Genomic DNA, 22,587 nt, shown 5'->3' on the forward strand with positions numbered 1-22,587 from the left:
CACATCTAGTCAGCTTCTGGTCAGCTGCTCTGCCCCATGTCTTTCACAGGGCTATCCAGGGGGGCTTTTCAAGTGGACCCCCAAGCAGAGCTCAGGGCTCAGGGTGGCCAATGAGTGACGGAAGACCAGAGCCCGTTTTCTTCCAATGGTAGCGCACTGTACCCTGGTGCCAGGTTCTGAACACAGCTCCCTGCCCCACCGGCCCCACCAGATGGCGGTCTATGGGAGAGAGGACTGAGAAGGCTGTAGGGAATCACCTGCAAGCTGTGGCCGATCCACCAGTAGAAGACAGTGAGGTTGGGATTCAGGGGTAACAGCACGGCTGTGAGGTTCACCTCCTGGTTGACTCCAATGACAGGAACGACCTCGAGGTAGAGGGCCTGCAGGGGAGCTGGAGAGTCCCCCAAAGTTCAGGGTTAGGGGACAGTGAGGCACAGAATGTTTCAGTGGCTACTTACTAGTCATTATCCCCATCATATTCACGGGTACCATCACCACCATAATCAGAACTACCATCAATACCATGATCACCACCACCCCACTACCGCCATCGCCACTACCACCACCACTAGCAATATCATCACCCTCATCATCACTGCCAATATCACTACCACCATCTCCATCACAACCATTTAGCATCCCCACATCCTCCTCCTCCATCATCATCACATTCCTCCATCATCATCATCATCATCACCATCAATCACACTCACGACAACTCTCACAACCACACCACTACCATCCCCACCATCCCCATCAATGTTAGGGTTTGAGTCTAAACTGTCTCCACAGGTTCATATTGCAAATGCTTGCTTCCTAGCCCGTGGTCCTGTTCCTTCCCTAAGAGAGACCTCAGCCCCTGCTCCCTGTCTCACTGCGGTATGAGCAGCCTCTGGCTGCCACATGCTCCCTCCCCATGCACTCCACGGTGCCTCCCCAGCACAATGGAACGAACCATCTGAGGCTCTGCAACTAAGCAGACCTTCCTTCCCTCCAGTCCTTCCTGTCAGGTCAGGAGAAGCAAAAGTCACGGATCCTGGAATGGGGGAAACCGACTGGAATCCAGTAGCCAGTATGAAGGCAGTATGCAGTATGAGCCAGTATGAGAGGCTGCTGCTTTCACTAAATCTGACTGTGCAGATCTAAGTCTTTGGTGGTGTTTCATGAAAAGAATTTGGACAAGTGGTACTGGTTTCCAGGCATATCAGAGGCAAGAGTTATAGGGTCACAGACACTTGTTCTCAGATTTTAGAGCAAAGTTTCTTGGGCCAGGCTTTGTGTGCATAGTGGGGTTGTATTCCCTGTAGGAAGACCTTGATGGGGCTTCATGAAGCTTCTAGGGCAATGCTTAAGGCTCAGTGGAGACCTTAGCATGGGATGCAGGAACATGGGGGCCTGTAGAGACAACCTGCAGGCAGTTAGTGGAGCCTGTGTGAGCATGCTCAAATGGGAGGATGTGTGCCCACGCCCACGATGTCACCACATGCTCCAGGTGCCACACAGAGGGTGGACAGGACACTGTGGGACTCAGTGTTCCCTTGCTGTGCTTCAGTGTTGTTTTGAGCAAATCTTTTCTTGCTGTTCCCCTTTCTTCTGTTTTTCGGAGGCAGAAGCGATGTTCGCTGCTGAGAGGAAGTGCAGGGTTGCCTTTTACAAAGACTGCTATGAGATTTCTTTAGGTTGAATGGAGTCTCTGGGCTTAGACTTTTGAACAGCATTGGAGCTGTTCAGACCATGGTGGTTCATGATGTTGTACTAAATGCATTTTGCATTAGAGAGGTATACTGCGAGCCTCAAGGAGCAGAGGTAGAAGGTTATGTGTCAAATCTAAAATGTCTCTCTTAGGTTCATGCTTTAGTTTGCATTTCCTATCCAGAGACTCTTGAGGGAGGCTGTGGGAGCCTTCCAAGGTAGGTCTAGCTATCAGAAGTAGACCACCGGAAGCAGACTTTGGGGGTTATAGACCAGTCTCTCACCCCAGCCCCATTCTCTGGCTCCTGAACCACTGAGGTGTGAGAAGCCCCTGAGTCCTACATGCTGTTATTGCTGTGAATGACAGCAGGCCTTCCTTGCTTGGATAGAAGCCCCATGAAACTGTGAGCCAAAATAAATCTTTCTTATGGTGTTTCTGTCAGGCCTTACAACCGCAGCCATGCAAAAGTAACTGCAATCAGCATCACTATCCATCATTACCATCACCACACCTACTACCACAATGATTACCACTACCATCTTCACCACTGTCACCACCATCACCATCGTCACCACTGTCACCATTATATCACTACCCATCACTGTCATTACCACCATTGCCACCATCAATCATCATTATCATCATCATCAATACCACAATCATCACCAACATCATCACCATCATCAACACAACTATAGCATCACCACCACCGTTATCACCAATATCACCATCATACCATTGCCACCATCACTTACTATCACCCCCTCTGTCATCATTACCTCCATCATCACTACCAGCACCACCATTACCAACATCATTAGCATCCCTGGTGTCACCATGACCACCACTATTACCACCCTCAACATTATTTCCATGAAGACCACTGGGACTAGGTCTGAGCCCAGCCCTTTCTGTCCATGGTCTCACTGTCCTGAGGGCATACACCAACCCTACAAGATTCCCTGTGCTCCCCCAGCCCTGACCCCAAAACCCTGGCTCTTAATTTCAAGGGGGAGCCACACAGCTTAAAAGGATCAGTGGACTTACAGTTGACCTGGACAAAGAGCACAGCCTCATCATGGCCTGCCATGTTCTCAGCCCTGACGGACACGCGGTAGATGCCAGGACTCTCGTAGTGATGCCGAATGGGCTCGCCTGTCAGAGTGAGGTTCACGTACATGGCCTTGAAGCCATCTCCAAGATCCACCTGATATTTAGTGGTCAGGACATCACCCTGTAGGGAAATAACACAGGGTCATTTAGGAGTGACTCTTGAGGAGGGGTTCCGGCATTAGATGCCCACTCTAATTTTTCCTTAGATGCAGGCTCTTTGAGGCCAGAGAGTAGGTTGTCTCTGCTCTCAGGGCTTTGGCCTGCGGTGGGCTGAGCTGGGAGACAGCCCATGGGACCAAGACTGGGCTCTCCTTTAGAACAGAGCATGCATGGGCGATTTTAGGGTGGTATTTTGAAGGCTGTGTGGGGCCCAGGGGAAACCCTGAGCCTGAGCCAGGCACAGAACTGGAGAAGAAAGTGGGAATGTCACATAGAGATGGAGCAGGTTTTGGTAGCTACCATAAGGTCTCTTCAGGGAACCACAGCAAAGAAAACACAATTGTCTCCTTGTGATAAAATGGCTTCCTGTTTCTCATCTCATCCCACACCACACCAGGAATGAGGCTTGACTGTATGGAGCAGCAAGGGGGGCTCCTGTCACTTTGTCTGATAGTGGCACTGAAATCCCCACACAAGCTGGTGACTGGCCCCGACTTTTAGACTCAAGGCAAGATGGAGTTCCTGTATCCACATTCAAGTTACCCTCCCCCCTTTCCCTCCCTCCCTCCCTCCCTTCCCTCTTCCCCTCCAGCCTGGTCACCTCACATTAGCCAATATCAGACTTCTGAGTTCACACCCCCCAGCCCTCAAAAGCAAAGGGCACTTGTATGTAAATGATGTTCATTTAACTTTGCCCTGTTTGTTTGTTTGTTTGTTTGGTCTTTTTGTTTGTTTGTTTGTCTGTTTTTGAGATGGGGTTTCACTGTGTAGCCCTGGCTGACCTGGAACTCACTCTGTAGACCAGGCTGGTCTCGAACTCAGAAATCCACCTGCCTCTGCCTCCCTTCCAAGAGCTGGGATTAAAGGCGTGTGCTACCACTGCCTGGGTTTGTCTAACTTTCTCTATGAGTATGCTACACAGGGTTGGATAGAGTCACCCCAAGTCTATATCTGTTGGGACCCTCTGAAATGGACATTTAAAATAAGCCTGCAGATGCAGGTCATTAAGAGGTCGCAATGGGGTATGAGTGCCAGAAACCCAAGGGTAGATTACAAGAGACCATGGTGGCGATTTGGGCACCAGGAGTGGCTATGTGGACACAGAGGCAGACCCTGGGAAATGCAGCCATGAGCCAGGAGGCTCCTAGAACGCACAGCACCTGGCTGAGTCTTTGACGGGGCATTCCCAGGACTTAGCATCTCATGCGTTCATTTTATAGGTTACAAGACTGAGGCTTGTAGGTATCCAGGCTCTGGAGGTGGGCTCTTTGCCTATTGCTCTCCTGGCAGGGTTGGGCAGGGTTGAATGAGGAGCAAGGGGCCTGTCCACACCTGTACTGGTTAGTTTTGTGTGTTAACTTGACACAAGCTGGAGTTATCACAGAGAAAGGAGTCTCCCTTGAGGAAATGCCTCCATGAGATCCAGCTGTAAAGCATTTTCTCAATCAGTGATCAAGGGTGGGAGGGCCCATTGTGGGTGGTGCCATCCCTGGGCTGGTAGTCCTGGTTCTATAAGAAAGCAGGCTAAGCAAGCCAGGGGGAAGCAAGTCAGTAAGCAGAACCCTCCACAGTCTCTACATCAACTCCTGCCTCCAAGTTCCTGCCCTGGGTGAATTCCTGTCTTGACTTCCTTTGATGATGAAAGAGATGTGGAAGTGTAAGCTGAATAAACCCTTTCCTGCCCAACTTGCTTCTTGGTCACGATGTTTTGTGCAGGAATAGAAACCCTAAGACAACACCCAATTCATTCCTATGAGGGGAAGAGTTCTTGGTAGCACTCAAGGCATGGGTTCCAGTTCCCATCCTTGAGTGCACGCCTTTGCTTACATCGTCCATCCTGCCCTGCCCATTGTCCCTCATGTCTCATGCTCATTCCATGCTGCAGAGCTAGGGAGTCCTTTGCATGGTCCAGCTCCGCTGCTCACTGGGCTGTGCCCACAGACGCCCTCCTGTCTATAGCTGCCTTTATCTTCTCAACAGTTTCCCTGGGGTTTCAAATCTAGATGTTGCTTCATTCCACAGCCTGGAGCCCCATTTGTGCTGAGGATCCCCAGTCTGTGCTTCTGGGCTGGCTTTGGTGTGGGTCCTAAAAGTTTACACCTACCCGTATCCTATGCAGGTGTGTGATCTATTTTGGGTTCGTGTCTGAGGTCTGGCTGGGGGAGGTGCCGTTGCTGGATGGAGATGCCAACTCCCCAAGTCTGTTCTGCACCTGTCAAGTGTAAGGCAGCTACAGACTAGAGGGTATCTATGGGTCTGACCTCCATCCCCCAACACTGTGAATTCTTAGATACTTAGAAAACTCAGGCTCCTCACACCCAGCCCTGTTTTCAAGACCAGTGATGTGTAATGGTAGGTGTGTGTGTATAGTGGAGGAGTGCACACTGTGCCTGTAAAGTGTGTGTGAGTGTGGGAGGGAGTTAGTGTCATCGCTTAAGTGTGTATATGCCTATCCTCAGTCCCAGGCTCCTCTCTGCTTCCCTCCCAGGCCTCTTGGGTGGCCCAGGAACCCCTATTTCAAGGCATATTTGTGTTGCTCCCCTCAATTCTGCCCACTCCAGTCTGAGCCTGACAAGCAGCCCTGCAAGGGTTCCAAAGATGCTCTGTTCTCTTGTCCTGGGGACCCAGCCTATCTGCAGATGTACTGTAGTTACTAGCTTCAAGCTCTAGGGGGCAGCAAATGGCCATGTTTCCAAGATGTCTGGCCAGGAATTTGAGAGCCTCCTCTGGGTCTGTCTGAGGGTCCAGCGAACCCCAGGCAGACCAGGAGCTCTGATCTGTGATCTCAATACAAATGGAGATACATTTGTATGTGTCTGCCTGATGGCTGCCTCAATCAGCAAGAGGACCTGGGTGTGTGTATTGGGATGGGAGGAGAAGGGAGGGTTGTACAGCTTAGGCCTAGGGGCTACAAACTTAGCCACTGTCTGCCTGGGGTCCTGAGGCCTCCAGAGGACACAATGCCATCTCTGCTTCTTTTTACCTCGAGAGAATGGCCTCACTGTCCACAGCTCCAGTTTCTTCATCTATAACATACAATTATTGAGTGCTAGATTGCACTTCCGACAGGAAGTGGCTGTCACAGTGCCTGGTGCACACACAAGTGCTTAGTGTGGCCAGTCTGAGTCCTCCATAGGCTCAGTTTCCCTGTTTTCAGGAAACCAGGCCTGTACTTCTAAAGTCAGACAGACACCTTTTAAAGGATGTTTATGCACAGCATGCATGATCCTGGATTCATCTATATATTAGCCTTCATATCTGTTAGCTAAAGATATGGAATCCTGCTAACCTGTGAGTGGAGACTGCACAGAATCCTGGGGGGTGGGGGTGGGGGCTATTCTCAATTTCTCTCTGCCTTTGTGAGTGGCCATTAACCAGAATCTGGAGGGGAAGGGGGACTCCCCCTCTGCCTTTGGGTTTTCTGGACGTTCATGCTTTCCTAATGGTCATTTTGAAATGTTCTTGCAGGGATCATTAGCTGCTTCTATTAGCCGAGACACAGGAATGTGTCACGTAAACTATTACGTTTTACAGGAACCAGAAGGAACCAGGAAAGTTAAGAGTTCCCCCGGGGAACACGATTTTGGGCGATATTTATGTATGTGGTGGGGTTTTTTATATAAATATGTTTCCTAAATATACTACAATGAGCATATATTATTTTTAAAATCAGAAGAAAATGTAACACTTGTTCTGAAGTAAAAATAGAATGAGTGGGAGACTGGGCGGAGAGAAAAATATGTGTGTGTGTGTGTGTGTGTATATATATATATACATATACATACTTGTATTTATATCCATCCCATATACACACAGAAGGTATTATTTCTGGATTGTGATTATAAGTCATTTTCCTGAAGAAAAAAAAACCTTTATACTTTTGTTGGGATTCCAGATCAACTAAATCAATATAATTAGATATTTAAAATTGCTTTCGTGCTGGGCTGGGGGGTGTGACTCAGTGGAAGAGTATTTCTCTAGCTTGCAAAAGGCTCCGGTTCCATCCTCATCATTAGAAGAAAGAAATCAATAAAATAATTTCCATGCCACCTACAGGGAGGAATCAACTTGTGTATCAGTGTTTGGTAAACACAAGATTACATACACACGCACATATACACATCCATGTACTCATACATACATACATGTGTGATGCTGAGCCCGTTTCCTGCTGACTGTCTGACGAACACTTGCTCTTATATCTGTTTCATCTCAAACACTGGTCTGAACCAAGAGGCCAACTTTGGTCCTGTGGCCCCACCCACAGGGTCGGGCCGGAGGCCTCTGTGGCCATGCTCCAAACTGTTCAGAGCCTCAACCTTGGGTGCCTGGCTGGAACTGCCTGCCAGCGCCAGTCCAGGACGGATGCTCACCTGTTCCTGTCGCACCACAAACAGCACATCTTCTCTAGGCCGCACAGCCACTGCCTCTCCTCGGATGCTCACCTGCAGGCCCCGGGGTGCTTGGAGGGGGCACTGCAGCTGCACTGGGCTCTGCTGCAGGTCCACACCACCTTCACACACATTGGACACCACCTTCCGGTACCTGGTTGGATGGGGGAGGTTCAGGTCCAGAGCAGACAGTGGTTTGATGGGTAGGGACAGAATCGCTTGGCTCCAACCTCTGCAGTCCCTTTGCTGTCTGCTCCCCATGCTACCTCATGGCTGCTTCTGTCCACTTATATCTGAGAGCATCAGGATGGAGAGATGGGCTGTGCTGGTCTGCTTTGGAGAGCTGAAGCACCCATGGCTTGATCATATTGCTCACAGTAATAATAACTGGTTTTGTTTTGTTTGTGTTGTTTGCTATGGAGTGACAGAGGGAGAGAGTCCAAATTCAAGGTCTTGCTGGGAACTATAGAGGACAGAGTGGCTGAAATGGACTGGGCCTTGGTTTCCTGAGTGTCTATAAACAAGTGTTTCTCTTCTTGGGATGGCTGTACCCATCCACTACCCATATATCTACCCACTCATCCAGTGGTGGCATAATGGCCTCTTTGGGAGGGCTTGGTAAGCATGATTTTTATCTGAAGTGTCAGCCAAGACCTGTATCAAGAGTAGACGGGTATAGAAAGATGGGTATTTGTGGGGGCAGAAGAATGGGTATATAGATTGGTGGAAGAATGGATGGGTGGGTGGATAAATGGGTAAATTGATGGAATAAATGGATAGATGAATAGGGGATGGATGACATGAATGATAGGTAGATGGTATAGGGATGGATGGGTGGGTGGATGTGTGTGTGTGTGGCTAGATGGATGGGTGGATGGATGGGTGGATGGATGGGTAGATGGATGGGTGGGTGTGTGGCTAGATGGGTGGATGGGGGATGGGTGGGTGGGTAGGTGGATAGATGGGTGGGTGGGTGGGTGGATAGGTGGATGGGTGGGTGGGTGGGTGGGTAGGTGGGTGGGTGGGTGAGTGAGTGGGTAGATAGATGGGTGGGTGGATAAGGATAGTTGGGTAAATGGATGGATGGGTGAATGAATGGGTGGGTAGGTAAATATATAGATGGATAGATGGATGGGTGGGTGGGTGGAGGGATAGATGGATGGAGGAGGACAGTTGGGTGGATGGGTAATAGATGTTAGGCTATATACTACCAAAGCTAAAGCATTTAGTTCCTGCTCCTGCCTCTGTTTCTTTCAGTTCTCCATGGTAAGTAATAAGTATCCTCCCACAAAGGGTGAGGAAATGGCCCATCACATGGACCCCGTGGGTCCTGCTGAAGCTGCAGGATCACAGATGTTATATATTTGGTATTTCTACATGATGTTGATTCTGTATAAGCAGTTTGTTCAGCTTCACCCACTTGGTGGGGTGAAGGGCCTCCCTGCCACTCCCCCTCCTACAGAACTTTTAGCCAGCACAGCACAGACTGTAGGACTCGTTGTGTGTCATGGGCTTAGGCCCAGAAGATGAGTATGCCAGTGGCTGAGATTTCAGCTAAAATGGAGGAAAACCTAGTGTGGGGGGAAGAGGGTGGGTAGATGGGTGAATGGATGGGTGGCTGACCAGCTGGGTGGCTAGGTGTACTCACCCAAGGCTACTAGTGTAAGTCTGACCCAAGACACAGTCTTCAGGAGGAGACAAAGGGTTGAACCAGAAGTTCGCAGAGCACTTGTTGGCAGTGGACTCCGAGGAAGATGAGCGCTCAAACCCGTAGTCACTGGGAAGGGAAAGCTGGGTTAAAAGGTAAAATTAGAGGTAGCAGCTAGGGTGGAGAACCTTACAGCACAGGTCTAGATGTGTCCATTTGTGGGGACATGGGTTAATCCACAAGTTTGATCCAGAGGAGAACAGACTGAACAGACTAGCTCCATTCCAGACCAAGGAGGCTGAAAATGAAGTAGAGCCTGGAAGGCTTCCCGGGGGAGGTGAGTGACACTCAAAGGATGCCAGGGAGAGAGGGGGAAGCAAGGAGTGGCTGTTGGCTGTGCAGCCAGGGTCAGCTGCCCTGGAAAGGACATAGGAGACCTGAATGTGGGGTGCTGGGTAGAGAGTGTGAGGCAGGTTGGGAGTGGAGGCTTTGCAAACTACATTGTCACAGGGTAGTATGCCTTTGAGTAGAACGAATCCTAGAGGGAGCAGAGGGCTAGGTGAGTGTCGTAGCTTGCTCCCATGATGCCCCAAGGTAGAGGCAGCAGTGTGTGTCTGGAGATCTTCCTTGAAGGACACTGTGACCTCTGCCCTGGTTCTGGGGACAAGGTGGTCATGAATAGAGGTGCTGGAGGAGCCAGGAGGGAGGGACAGTGCCCACCAGAGGAAGTCGGAGTCCCGGCACTTGCACACATGTGACGTGAGTGCTGACGTGAAGCTCCTTCCCTTGACACACCAGGATGTGGACTTTCTTTTCCGGTAACTTCTCTGTTGGCCCATGATGCAGTGATCACCCTGTAGAAGAACACTAGGATGAGGAACTGACAGAGGACGGTGACAGCTGTCCCTGGCTTGTCCTGTGGCTCCTGCCCTGGTGGCAGCTGGGGTGGGGGCATTTGCCTCCTTTGGCAAACAGGGAAACTGGGGTTCAAAAGAACTTGACATATCCGTCAACTGGCTCAGCTTCCCTCATCTCAAGCCTTATGGCTGGCCCTTGATGGTCACAGAACAGCTGGACCAGGGCTGTGAATAACTGGAGACGAGCTGTGTCTGGAGGGCTCTTGGACACACAGGAGATTCTTAGACTATGCTTGGAACAACACTGCCCTGATTCCAATAACAGGGCCCCTGGTAGTGATGGGGCAGAGCTGGCAGGGACTCTGGAATCTTTTCAAGGCTCATGTGAGCACTTTCTTGTAAACCAGTTTCTGCAGAGAGCTGTTGAGTCACTAGCCAGAGTATCCTCCATGTGTGAACTCTCAATCCTCGATTCCAGCTCCTGTTGACTTCAGCTACTGCCCTAGCTAGTGGCTCAGGCAGAGTCTCTGACTCCAGGTGTCTCCTCTTAGGAATTTTCCATCTTCCTTGGCTACAAATCTCCACTTGCTATTCTGGCTCCCTGCTCTTTAATAAACTCCTCCAGGCTGACCACAGCTTCAGCAGGTGACACTAAATCACACCCACTCACAGTCCCCAGGTACCCACTGAAGGGTCAGCTTCTCTTGTTCCACTCTCCAGGAGCTGACATGGGGCCTTCATGTTCAACCCAAGGTGTGAAGGCTAGACATTGATGATGCATTATGACATAGGACAGCCTCAGACCCTGATGTCATATAGTCTTTGCCCATCTCCCCATAAGCAAAAAAGTTCCAAATTATATCATGGAGACCTCCAGGCTGAGGGTGAGGCTCAAGCCCTGCAGGTGCTAGGGTCATTAAGAGCTGCAGATCAGAGCAGCTACAGGTATGAGGATGGCCCACAACATCCTTGAGTGGGAAGAGGTTGGCACCTGTGAGGTTCCCTGGAAGAGGAAAGGGCCCTGTGGCTGCAGGCGCATGGCCCACCTGGAGGTCAGTGAGGTCCCAGGAGCTGTAGTCATCCTCACCACACTGCCGGGGGAAGGAGGGACGGAAGTCAACCTTGACCAGCTCCCAGTCAGAGCGGAAGCTGATGTGACCAAAGACCCTGAGGGGAGAAAGAAAGACACTTCAGATGGACCCTTCCCTGATGACCAGACACTCAGGTTCCCTGTACCACCACCTGTGATAGCTCTCCTCCTGGTCAGTAGGATTTGAGGATGTGACATGTCATCCACTGGCCTTGGCCTGATGTTATCGTCCTCAGAGTGACTGCCGTTTGTGGCATGCTGATTGTACTAGAGCAGGTTATCCATCCAACCCATGCAATCCCCTTTCTGCCAGGGTAGGCTCCCTGCCTTCTTGGCTGCCACAGACCCTTCCATAGCCTACACACCAGGCACTTGCTTTGGGTCAGCAGGAGCCATGTCTCATATTATCTGATGTCTCCTTGCCTTTCTGCCAGCCTGCCTCTGCCTACCATGTGGGATTAGTTCCAAGCTGTTTACCCAAGGTATGGCGGGCATTCCAGAAAGATAAGTCACTGTAAGGCTTGGACAGTGAATGAAAGGGTCCTGTGACAGACAGCGCAATGCATCCCACTGAGCAGAGGAAGGGACAGAGGGTGGCCAGCCACACAGGAAGCACCATGATGCATGGAGGCTAGGCGTGCTCAGCTTGGTCTGAGACCAGCATTGCACACTGGCTTTGGTTCCTCCCATCCAACTGTCCTGCAGACCATGGGTCGCCTTGTCTCGGGAAACCTGCTGTTCAGATGGGTGTTCCTCTTGTCAGAGCCTCATTGTCACCTTGACAGGCAGCTGGAGAGGGAGTTCCCACATTTCTGTCCATCTCCTTAGGGCTCACTGTATCCTGTGAGGAATGTATGCTGATCATCCCAGATTTCAGAGGGGAAGAAGACTAAGGAAGGGCTCCACCCAGGGTGGTACATGGGTTGGCAGCTCACAATTGTGAGGCTTGGCCTTTGACATGGCCAATTAGCCTGAGTGTGATAGCCTAGCATCTCCTGTATGGGAATGTCCCATACTCTACATTCTGAGCTTAAGCAGAGAAGCAAGTTGGTCCAGCTAATCCCATCTCTGTATGCCAGTTCCTGTCTGTAAAGAAACCTTAGTTCCTACTGTGGGCATCTCTTATCTAGTTGAACGGTTCTAGCAGGATAGGCCAAAGGGCCGATGACTACTTGGCAGAGAGCAGGAAATGTGGGCCATGCTGTAGAATGTATTGCTGGCTCCGCTCTAGGGATGGCCTGTAGCCCTGCTAGGCTGAAAGCCCTCATAGTACAGCCCAGGGCTGAAACCCTCTGTCCTGTGCTGTGCTGTGGGCAGTGCTGGGAACAATGTCCTGACAAGGTAACTGGGCAGCTTAGATGTGACCTCTGGGTGGATGAAGATAAAGGTTCCATAAGGGTGGAGCTCTGTCCTAAGCTCAGACAGAAAAGTTTTTCATTCTGCCAGCCTGTGTCACGTGAATGATCTCCATGCCCACTGAAATTGGAAGCTGTTTGAAGATGCAGCCTTGTGAAAGGCTCCGTAGGAACCTTGTGGCGCTGTTTAAAAACTTAAAACATGAACGTGCCTGCCTGTGAACTTTGCAGCTTTCTCCAGATGAATGCCGGCTGCAGGGATGAAAGCTGCATTTGGGACTAGACCCGGATCTGAGGACCTTGGCCGCACAAAGCACGAATGTCCCAAAGCAGCTACAAAATGTAGACTACAAGATGAAGTGAGGTGGAGGAGGGGAGGGGATGTGCTCAGGGCAGAGAGTGGCCCCGTGGTGGGGCCGGGCTGGGGAAAGCGGAGGCTTGGGAACCCTGCCAGCTTGCTGGAGCTCTGAGAGCCCTGTGAGGGCTGTCGCCTTTGTTGCTAGCCCTTGCTTTGCAGGTTTAGCCCGGCAAACTGTTCAGCCTCCTTGTAAAGAGACCAAGGGACCAGGTTGAGTCTGCCCCAGCCCAGACTTCCTCACCTGCTTTTCTTGATAAATACCAAGCACCATAGCCCTGACCTCCCCTGCTGTCTCACATCACAGCCATCACACAGACAGTTCACACAGACTGGGGAAGCATGAGCCCCCACCCCTATCCTCTGCAGGGTCATGGCAGGCCACAGCATCATGGAGCACCTGACCAAGAACAACTTGCCTGCCTCCCAAGCTGCTAAGTAGTGGGTGACTGGGACTAGCTCAGTCTTCCATGCCTGGTGTTCAGCTCTTCTGGGATACACATATTACTTGTGTCCTGCAGTAGGGCTTGCCCTGGCTTTCTGCTAGCCAACAGAAAGGAGAATGAGAGGTCAGCACCACAGTGGGCTTTCTTACTGCAGCCTGACTGTGGAAGGAACTCCATCTGCTCCTGGGGAGGAGGGTCATGGACATTCTGTATGGATTCCAGGGGGCTATGGTCACTCCATGGAGGTACTGGGATGCCTTGTGGGGTTCTATAGGGGTCACGGATGCTCCATGGGGCTCTCTGGACACTTTATGGGACTCTATGAATGCTCCCTGGGGCCCCAAGTGGGGAGAGGCATGCAGGCTACATCACCTCCCCAGCTTTCTTCCTGGCCGTCACTGGCCAGTGCAGGCAGCAGATGTGCCGGCTAGCCGGGGTGGGAGGAGGAGCCACTGGCTTAGTAGCAGGAAGCAGAGGCCCAGTCTGAGGCCACCTCAGAGACTAGCCATCCTGGGAGTGGCTCTGACCCCCCCCCCCCAGTGCTGTGGGCAGTGCTGTGGTCTTCCTCACATCAGATGTGCCTGTTTCACCCATGTCCCCTCATACACTCACGTCATGACCAGCGTCTCGTCCCCTGGCTCGCTCAGCAACCCATCCACGAACACTGAGGTGCTGGTGAAGTTGTGTGTGCTCCATGTGTGGCCCTCATCCACGCTGAACCTGTTAAAGGCCACCAGTGTCCACAGAGTGGCATGGTCTTACTCTTTTCTAAGATGCTCTACCTCCCATGCCTGACTCCTATCCACCAAAGACCAGTTCTGGGACATCTTAACACCTAGGCCACAGCTGGACCACATCCTCCCTCTCTCTGGTAAGACCACCTGCCAGCCATGTGGCATCCTTGACTAATCAGCAATGAGAAGGACTGGTACCCTAGACATTATCACTGGTACCACATAGGCACTGTGCCCCATCAATAGCAGGGACAGCTGAGCCTTAGAAACATCCAGGAATAGCATGCAAGGCTTGAACACAGCTCAGGGTTCCTCTGTCAGTGACATGTTAATATTACCTCCCAGGACACACAGCTCTCTTACCTACCTACCTTTCTTTCTTTCTTTCTTTCTTTCTTTCTTTCTTTCTTTCTTTCTTTCTTTCTTTCTTTCTTTCTTCCTTCCTTTCCTTCCTTTCCTTCCTTTCCTTCCTTTCCTTCCTTTCCTTCCTTTCCTTCCTTTCCTTCCTTTCCTTCCTTTCCTTCCTTTCCTTCCTTTCCTTCCTTTCCTTCCTTCCTTCCTTCCTTCCTTCCTTCCTTCCTTCCTTCCTCTCTTTCTCTCTCTCTCTCTCTCTCTCTCTCTCTCTCTCTCTCTCTCTCTCTCTCTTTCTTTTCAGACTAAAGTGGTACTGGCTGCCTGGATGTTTCCTAGCTCTGCCTCCTAACTATCCATGTTACCCTGTCCTCAATTTGTCAATGGTTCTTTCAGCTATCTGAAGCTTCAGTTGAACCACCTCTTACCTGGGCACCCACTGGCTTCCTTATCTGCACTCCTGGCTCTATTCCTCTGCTAACAGTTTTTTTGCTGATACTTAAGAGTGTCTCTCTGGACTCCTGAGCCCCCAGCACCCTTCCAAGTTACCATAACTAGGCTATGTATTTTTTTTCATCCTGAGGGCAACATGGTCCATCTCTGGGGCACCTCAGAGGGTTGGGAGGCATGAGTCACCCCAGTGTTTGGCTCCGAGGGCACTGTTCTAGTCTACTCTGTGCCCACATGCCTGCCCTCTGCCCACATGTCCACCCTCTGCCCACATGTCTGCCCTCTGCCCACATGCCTTCCCTCTGCCCACATGCCTGCCCTCTGGCCCATGCTCTCACTTGAGGATCTTCAGGGGGATGGAGGTGTCCTTGATGGCGGCAATGACACCACCGTGGTCCAGGTACAGCACATGGTGCTCTTCCTCAAAGACCTGCAGGGTGACATATACTCTTAGGTGAGACCCCGACAAGGCTAGCAGAGCCTCCAACACACCCATATCCACCCCTGACTTAGCACTCGAGGGGTTCGGCAGACAGTGGCCATTTCTCTACCCTGAGGGATAGAGGGAATGGTGGTGTGTACACTCACCATCCTTCCCATAGGAACCCAGGTCAGCAAAGGGTCCAGCAATGAGGGAAGCACAGTGCCCAGGTCTGAGGTCAGGATGAGCCCCAGGCCTATGTGGGGTGTAGTGACAGAGCCTGGGTCCTTACTACCACTGCCACCAGGTGGGTGTGGCCAGCGCTGGCTCCCTGTAGTCCCAGCCTCGCTAATCCACAAGTGCCATCATACTTTCCAGCCAGGAAGCCATTGGAGGCAGATGACTCTGAGCCCTCTGTGGCCATCTCAGTGGAGGTCTGAGCTGGGTATCAAGGGCCCTGGCATCCAATGAGTACCTGAATGAATGGCCACCATATGGATGAATTAATGAATGGGTGCTCTGAGGGTAAATGAATGAATGCCCCCCCCTGAGGGTTTGCTGGGGGAGACAAAGGTATCTTGATAGGGTCCACCTAGGAGGGACAACCATGCTAGCCACAGCCATATGTGGATATCCTGGAACAAGCACATCTTACAGACAGGAAGTAAGGATATACCAAAGCCTCACAGTTAGGAGTGACAGAGCCAGGCATGGCCCTAAAGTCACTCCAGGATACATCAGTGGACAGGCACACATGGGGTACAGAGCATGTCCACAGACACTGTGAATGAAGGCCTTGCTGCCTGGGCCACATCACCTTCCCTCTTCTCTAGGTAGTGGTTTCCATGCCTCCTGCTATGGGTGCTGGAGGTGCCAGGGCTCAGGAGGTTAGAGAAGAACCCAGGGACCTAATCATTAGCTATCCCAAGACATCAGTGGGCTGGCTCCTGTGAATGCTTCTGTCTGCAGCAAGGTGACCTGGGCCAGGGAAGAAGGGAAGAACATGGTGGTGTAGGCTAGATGAACGGGCATAGTTCAAGCTAGGTAAGGCAAGAGAAAGGGCCGAACTGCTGCTTCCAGATGGGTGTGGCCAACCCACACCAGCCCTGGCTAGAATGGAAGAGGTCCTGACTCCAAGAAAGTAGGCCTAGCAGTAAGCTGGTTGGAGACACTGTCTGAGAAATTGCCAAGAAAGTCTCTGACAGTGTTCAAACTGTGGCTCTCAGCACCTTAAGCAGCCCCTGGGGTGCAGGGCCACGGGGACACAAACCTATCCCTGGCTCAGCCCTTTTCTGATCCTTCGGAATCCCAGCAGGGTCTTAGAATGCTGTTGGTGAGATCCTTGGTCACTCCGGGGAGCTCAGGGTCCTTTGTTATCTAGGTTTTCAGACAGATCTTGCTCTGCAGACCAGACTGGCCTTGAATCAGCTTAAGAATCTCCTTTCCCTGTCTCTCAGAAGCTGGCGTTACAGATGAGTGTCGCCAGGCCTGGCTTAAAGCTGTGTCACTCCACGGGAAAGTATATGTCGGCACTCTGGCCCACCTCTATCTATCAGGCCTCTCTGGCCAGGGAGGAGACACCACAGCAGCTCCACGGATTCCGCTGGTCTGGAGCTGTTGATAATTCAGTCTTCCGGCAGCATTCTTCCTCCCTCATGACAGCTGCCTCCAACCACCATATGCATCTGTTTCTGCCTGACACACATATGCATGTGCATGCACACACATATGCACACAGGTACTGCCCAATCGGGCATCTCACCTGTGAACCCGGTTGTTCCCTGGCAGGGAACCTTGCCCTCTAACACTGATCCTTGGGTCTCCAAGTTAAACCTAAGCAGGCTGCTTCATAAAAGCGATCCCGCGAATGTCTATAAAATTAGGAAGCCCTTTGGTGCTGCCAGCAGTAAAGGTGGACAGACGGTGACCTTTAAGAACCTTAGAGTGGCTTCACCAGTTTCGGTGAAATAGAAATATTTAACGCAATAAATCTCTTCTGCCCTTTACAGATGCCTTGCTTGTTGCATCTTATTAAGAGAGCAGCAGCCTTACACCTCTGTATGCAGGGATGAGTGTTTGATGTCTCCCCGGGGCAATGTGACTGCATGGCCAGGCATCGTGAAGATGTCCTGGGAACAGGACTGGTCTGCAAGACACCTGGCTCATGTCATCTTCTCAAGTGCTTATAGCCAGACCACCCCTAGACCAACGGAGCCTCAGGACCCCACCTACCCAGAGAGGTGGTCAGTGCCTGTTTCAAGGTGCAGGGCCATCCTGAGAGATACATGGGGTGGAAACCTGCAGCTTCTATGTGTCATGGGCTCTGTGGGGCCTGCCAGACCTCCTGCCAGTGTTCCCACTCTTCCTGAGCTACAGGATGATGACAGCCAGCATTCCTCTAGCCAGTGGCTCTGACATCCATGTGCAGCTGTGCGTGGGAGCTGCACAGGGTCCGACTGTTGAGGGGATGGTCCCACAGGCAGGCTTTCCTCATTTCCTTTTCTTCTTTTGTCATCCTGGGCCACACTTCTTCCTTGCAGCAACACACAGGATTCCGCCAGGATCCTAACCCTGCTCTTTTCCCATTCTTTTCTTTATGTATGTGAGCACTGTCTCTCTCTTGGCCTGAAGGAGCTCAAAGCCAAGTAGGAAGTAGCCATGTGGCCTTCAGTCCCCTTTCTCAGATATTCCTAGGGACACACCTGGCTGTGAAGTGAAATGCCTAACAAAAGCCACAATGCATTGGGAAGATGGCTCTACCCTCCACTGGTCCCACCTCCAGGACAGGTTCTAGCCCTCAACAGAGGCCTCAGGCTGCTTCTGAAGTGATAAGGTTGATGGCCAGGTACAGACACCTGGTTCAGGAGTCTAGAGAACCCCTGTAAAAGAAGGGGTACAGAACAGATAGAGGAGTCCAGGGGGGATGCTGAAGAACTCCGGTTACCTTTGTTACCTTACCTGCCTCCAGGTGTGCCCGCAGTCAGATGTGATGTACATCTCCTCTTTATACTCCACCAGCTGTGAGCCCAGGTTACCTGACCAATAGAAAAGGCTGTGTTGCTCTAAGACCAGGCAGATTCCCCAAACCAAGGGCTGGAAGACCCCAGAAAAGGAAACTGCTGAGGCATCGATTTCTACCACAGTCACCTACAGCAGGCCCCTGACTGCCCTCCTTTTCAGACAGTGGCCTGGTGTGGCTATGGGGCATGAGCTGGTTCCCTCTGGGCAGAAAGAACTCAACTCAGATGAGCCCAGGGCAGGACTCCAGCCTCGCCTACAAGGTGAGCAGGCCTCGGGTGCTCCAGAGTGCCCACGGGTGCCACTTGAGGGTAAAATATGTGCAGATAGATCAGGGTCAGGCTAAGGATATGAGCCAGCTGGGAAACCATGGGCTTGTGTTCCCTGGGACATGTGAGGGCTGCATGTGCATTTTGGGGCTGAGTGCCCTGGAGGCTAAAGAGCAGGGGGAGCCAGAGTGTATCTGGGCAAAAGGCAAGCACACAGCAGAAGCACATTTGGTTTCTGTGGAGGGCACAGTCGCCATGCGAGGGAGACGAAACAGGCATCAGGGGCTGAACTCTAGCCTGGGTTATCTCCAGGCAGATAGCATCCCATCCAAGATGCAGGCCAGCCCAGCCCAGAGAAGCTATCCCATGTGGGATGCTACAGAAGGGGTGGAGACTTCCAGTGAGGAGCATAGACCTGTAGGCTCACAGCACAGAGCACATATGGCTTCACCAACTGGACCTGGTTTCCGCAGAATCCCACCATGACCTAGAGCACAGGAGCTTCCTGATGAGACAGCTGGTTGCATCAGGATAGATAGCATCCTGCGTCCTTCTCCATCCATCTATCCATTCAACTCCCCATCTACCTACAAATCCATCCATCTATTTACCCACATTTCCACACACTCACCTACCCTCCTACATACTCATCCATCCATTCACTTACCCATCCACTTGCCCATCCTCCCACCCATCCTCCCACACACTCAAGCATCCACCTACTCATTTATCTACCCACCCATCCGCCCACCCATCTATCTATCTGCCCATCCATCCATGTACTTACCTACATCCATGTACCCACCTATCTAGTTTCCCACCCCCTGCTCCACCAATGTCACATTCACCCTTAGGATTTCCAGGGGAGTTGCACCTCCTCAGAGGAGATGACACCACCTCTAATGGGCACAGCATGGCCCCAGGCTTATGGCTTCCAGTTCTCATCCATGAGACAGGAGCTTCCCTCAGGCTGTAGCTGTAGCCACCCACCTGCACCCATGATGAGGCCAGGGGCAGTGTCCTTGGTGTGTACCGTGCCTGACACATAGGGGTTGTCTGCCCACCGCAAGTGCAGGTGCAGGTAACAGTCCGGCTGGGGAGGAAAGAAGGAAGAATGGTTAGCACGTGAGAGTAACTGAAGAAAGCCAGTTCTGTGGTCTGATCTGCCCCATGGCTTTTGTTGGTGAAAGCTGGGTAGAGGTGCCTTGGAAGAATGAATGGGAGGTGGGAAGCTGTGCTCAAGTGGCTGCTGGGTGATGGGGACAAAGGATGAGGACGGCTTCAGCAGGAGCTTGCTGGGGCCTGGGAACTGAGGAGTGGAGTGTGGATCAGCCAGGCACTGTCTGCTGGAGAACAGATACCAGAGGTCTGAGAGAGGGCTTCCAGGGGGCTGCATCTTCTCCAGGCCTTGAAGCCTGGATTTTCCTTAAGATGGGCTTCTCTACATGGATACCACATGGGTAGCTGTGTGATTCTTGGGGTCTGGACAGCTCCAGCTATGATTCATTTACTCATCCATTGATTTATCTCTCATTCAGAATCTTTACTGGGCACCTTGGCTTGAGGTCCCATTTCTTGACTTCCAATAGTCCTGGCCTGTCAGGTCAGCCTAGGCTCTGCATGGGTCAGAGGTTCAAGCCCTCTGAAGCTTCCCAGAGTGAGGCCAGGCCATAGAGATAAAAGGAACCCAAGGGTCTTGTACAGCAAGCTCGGGTATTTACAGGTAAGGTGGCTGGCGGGTTGAATTACCCATTTCTGCCCTTCCCATATGTGGGAGCTGGCAGATCCTCTGCAGAATTGTGTAGCAAATTAAAGTTTGCTTCATTCAGTGGACGGAGGGCAGCAGCTGACCCAGCCTCAGCTCTGTCTAGAGCTTTTTCTGACATCCTGGTCCTTCTAAATACATATGTTTCTGTGGGCTTCCATTAAGAACCCCAGACACCAACAGATTCAAACCCATTTCCCGTTCATCCTGTTAGAAGAGCTCTGATTAGGGCTGGGAGATGGTATGGTGGGTAAAGCACTTGGCATGAAGGCTGGAGTTTGATCCCTGACATGTCCATGAAAGGTAGGCACAGTTGCACTTGTCTGAAGCCCTAGGACAAGGGGTTGGGTGTGGAGACAGGCAGATCCCAGGGCTTTGATGGCCAGCCAGTATAATCAATTGTTGACCTCCAGGCTTAGTGAAGGGACCATGTCTCATAAAATAATAATAATAAGGCTAAGAACTATGGAGGGAGATAGCCCATTGATCTTTGTTTTTGGCATGTGCTCACATAAATGTGCACTCATATGTTATCACACACACACACACACACACACACACACACACACACACACACACCCCAAATAAATCTGATCAAATATCCCACTATATAAGAGCATCTATTTCCCAATGGCTAGAGGGAGACATCCCCAGCCAAGCCAGTCAGAGAACTGGGAGCCAATGCATGGCAGCAGAAAAGTGCCATCGGCCTGACCCTGGCTCAGGGACAATGTCAATATAAGCACCAAGAGCATGACAAAGACCCCAGCTCTTCCTGGGTGGCATGGTTTCAGGCAGACCTTACATCCCTGAATTCCCAGGAACCTTGCCACTGCCATCTGAACCCTGAGCCACACATGGCTGAGAGAATTACACCATCAGCTCTGAGGGCCTGGACTTGGTCACCTGTCAGTTTGTGCTATTCTACTTTGGGTGGAGGCCACAGCTGCTCAGGTGGGAGCCAAGGCTTTGGACTGTCATTTGTTACCTCTATGGCCTTCTGGCTCCCAGGTACTTTGTTGTCCAGTGGACTCTCTGCTTCCCTGGGCCACTTGGTGTCTTTTTCCACCTCCCATCATCTTTTGGGTTCCCTGGACAGAAATCTCATGGAGGCTACCTCCTCACTGAACTTGGAATTGCAGACAAGAACTTTCTCTTAGCTGAAAGTTGCTTTGGCAGATTAATGTGGCTTCACCTTCCCAAAGATGATACAAAAATTAGCCTTTCATAGCCGCTCTGGACCTGAGAGGGTTTCTTTATGAATGGCGGGTGATTCAAGCCTCATGCCGGTGGGCAGGGCTTGTGGGCCTTCCGCATCTACAGTGGAGCCTGAAGAGGAGGCCTGAGAATGGAGTAAAACAGAGAGCTCAACACAGATAGACTCCATCCCTACCCAGGGGAAGCTGCTCCTTAGGGCAGCTCATACTCATTGGCCACCTAGTCACTTTAGTGGCTGTCACTCTTCCTCTGTCACTTGCCAGCTCCCAATAACCTTTAGCAATATGCAGAAGCAGGCTTGGGAGTCCCTCTGCTCCTGTTGTCACCTGGACCTCTGCTAGCACCATGGGGTCATAACAGCACTAGTCTGGTAGTGAATGCAGGTGTGGAAGGCAGATACCAAGTTAAGTCAGTGACTCTCCAGCCTGGGCTCATCTGGACAAGGGCTATGGAACTGAGAATAAGGGAGGGACTAGGGTGGGGCAGCTTCTCACACTTGTTCCTGGACAAGAATGATGTTCATGTTTCCCTCTGTGTGTATCCCTTTGCCTAGCAGAAACTGGTGGCTTGTGTGTCCTGGCAGTGGCATCTATGCCACTCTCTTGGAGGCATGTGACAGGGTAGAATACCTACCGGCTGGCAGTTGGTGGGCTTCCCATTCATGTCAGTGCTGGGTGGCCTCAGGTAATCCCAGTCACGGCCCTTGTTGTAGGTTATGACTGTTGTCACCTTGCCATCCACTTTCTGATTTGCCAAGAAGACTCCCTTCACCCCTCTGACCTGAGGAGACACAGGAAGGACCATAAGCCTTGACACAGATGATGGAGAGCAACAGTGGCCAGGCATTGCCCCCTAATGGAAACACTACATGTGGCTTTTACCCTGGTTGCAGCCTGACACATGGAGACAAACCCTGGGCTTAAATGGGAAAAGTTCTGTCTACTCCTGGGTCTGGGTGATCTGTAGGACACTGAACTTTTTACCTAGAACCTCTGACTATCAGATGCCAGGGAGGGCCCTGGTCCCCTACACCACCCCTACTCTGGAGCTCAGGATTCCCTCCCTTGCTGTGACTATTAGACCTTTACAGGGAGGTTCTGTGCCAAAGCAAAGACTTCTGGATTTTCTTGGGGCCCCACAGCTCAATCCCCCAACAAGTCAACTGGTGACAATGTAAAGGTCCCTGTTTATCCTGGCATTGATGGATAGGGCTCCACTTTGCCATCTTTTCTCTATTTCTTAGGGGGTCATACA

General features: G+C 51.4%; 1 protein-coding gene across 2 annotated transcripts in view; it reads right to left on the reverse strand.

Annotated features, from left to right (window-relative positions):
* The window catches only part of Sorcs2 (sortilin related VPS10 domain containing receptor 2), a 389,043-nt gene that overhangs the window by 11,460 nt on the left and 354,996 nt on the right, over positions 1-22,587 (reverse strand). For both annotated transcript variants that reach the window (XM_021162553.2, XM_029478093.2), the window contains exons 10-20: positions 21,967-22,113; positions 19,341-19,443; positions 18,022-18,098; positions 14,981-15,072; positions 13,720-13,827; positions 10,908-11,028; positions 9,725-9,858; positions 9,005-9,133; positions 7,339-7,510; positions 2,741-2,927; positions 258-391 (exon numbers count right to left, since the gene is read on the reverse strand). In XM_021162553.2, the coding sequence (XP_021018212.1) occupies positions 258-391; positions 2,741-2,927; positions 7,339-7,510; positions 9,005-9,133; positions 9,725-9,858; positions 10,908-11,028; positions 13,720-13,827; positions 14,981-15,072; positions 18,022-18,098; positions 19,341-19,443; positions 21,967-22,113 (1,404 nt within the window). The remainder of the gene's footprint in view (positions 1-257; positions 392-2,740; positions 2,928-7,338; positions 7,511-9,004; positions 9,134-9,724; positions 9,859-10,907; positions 11,029-13,719; positions 13,828-14,980; positions 15,073-18,021; positions 18,099-19,340; positions 19,444-21,966; positions 22,114-22,587) is intronic.

Source organism: Mus caroli, unplaced genomic scaffold, assembly GCF_978045245.1.
Source record: "Mus caroli unplaced genomic scaffold, Mus_caroli_1 scaffold_4, whole genome shotgun sequence".
In the NCBI taxonomy this organism is placed as follows: Eukaryota; Metazoa; Chordata; class Mammalia; order Rodentia; family Muridae; genus Mus; species Mus caroli.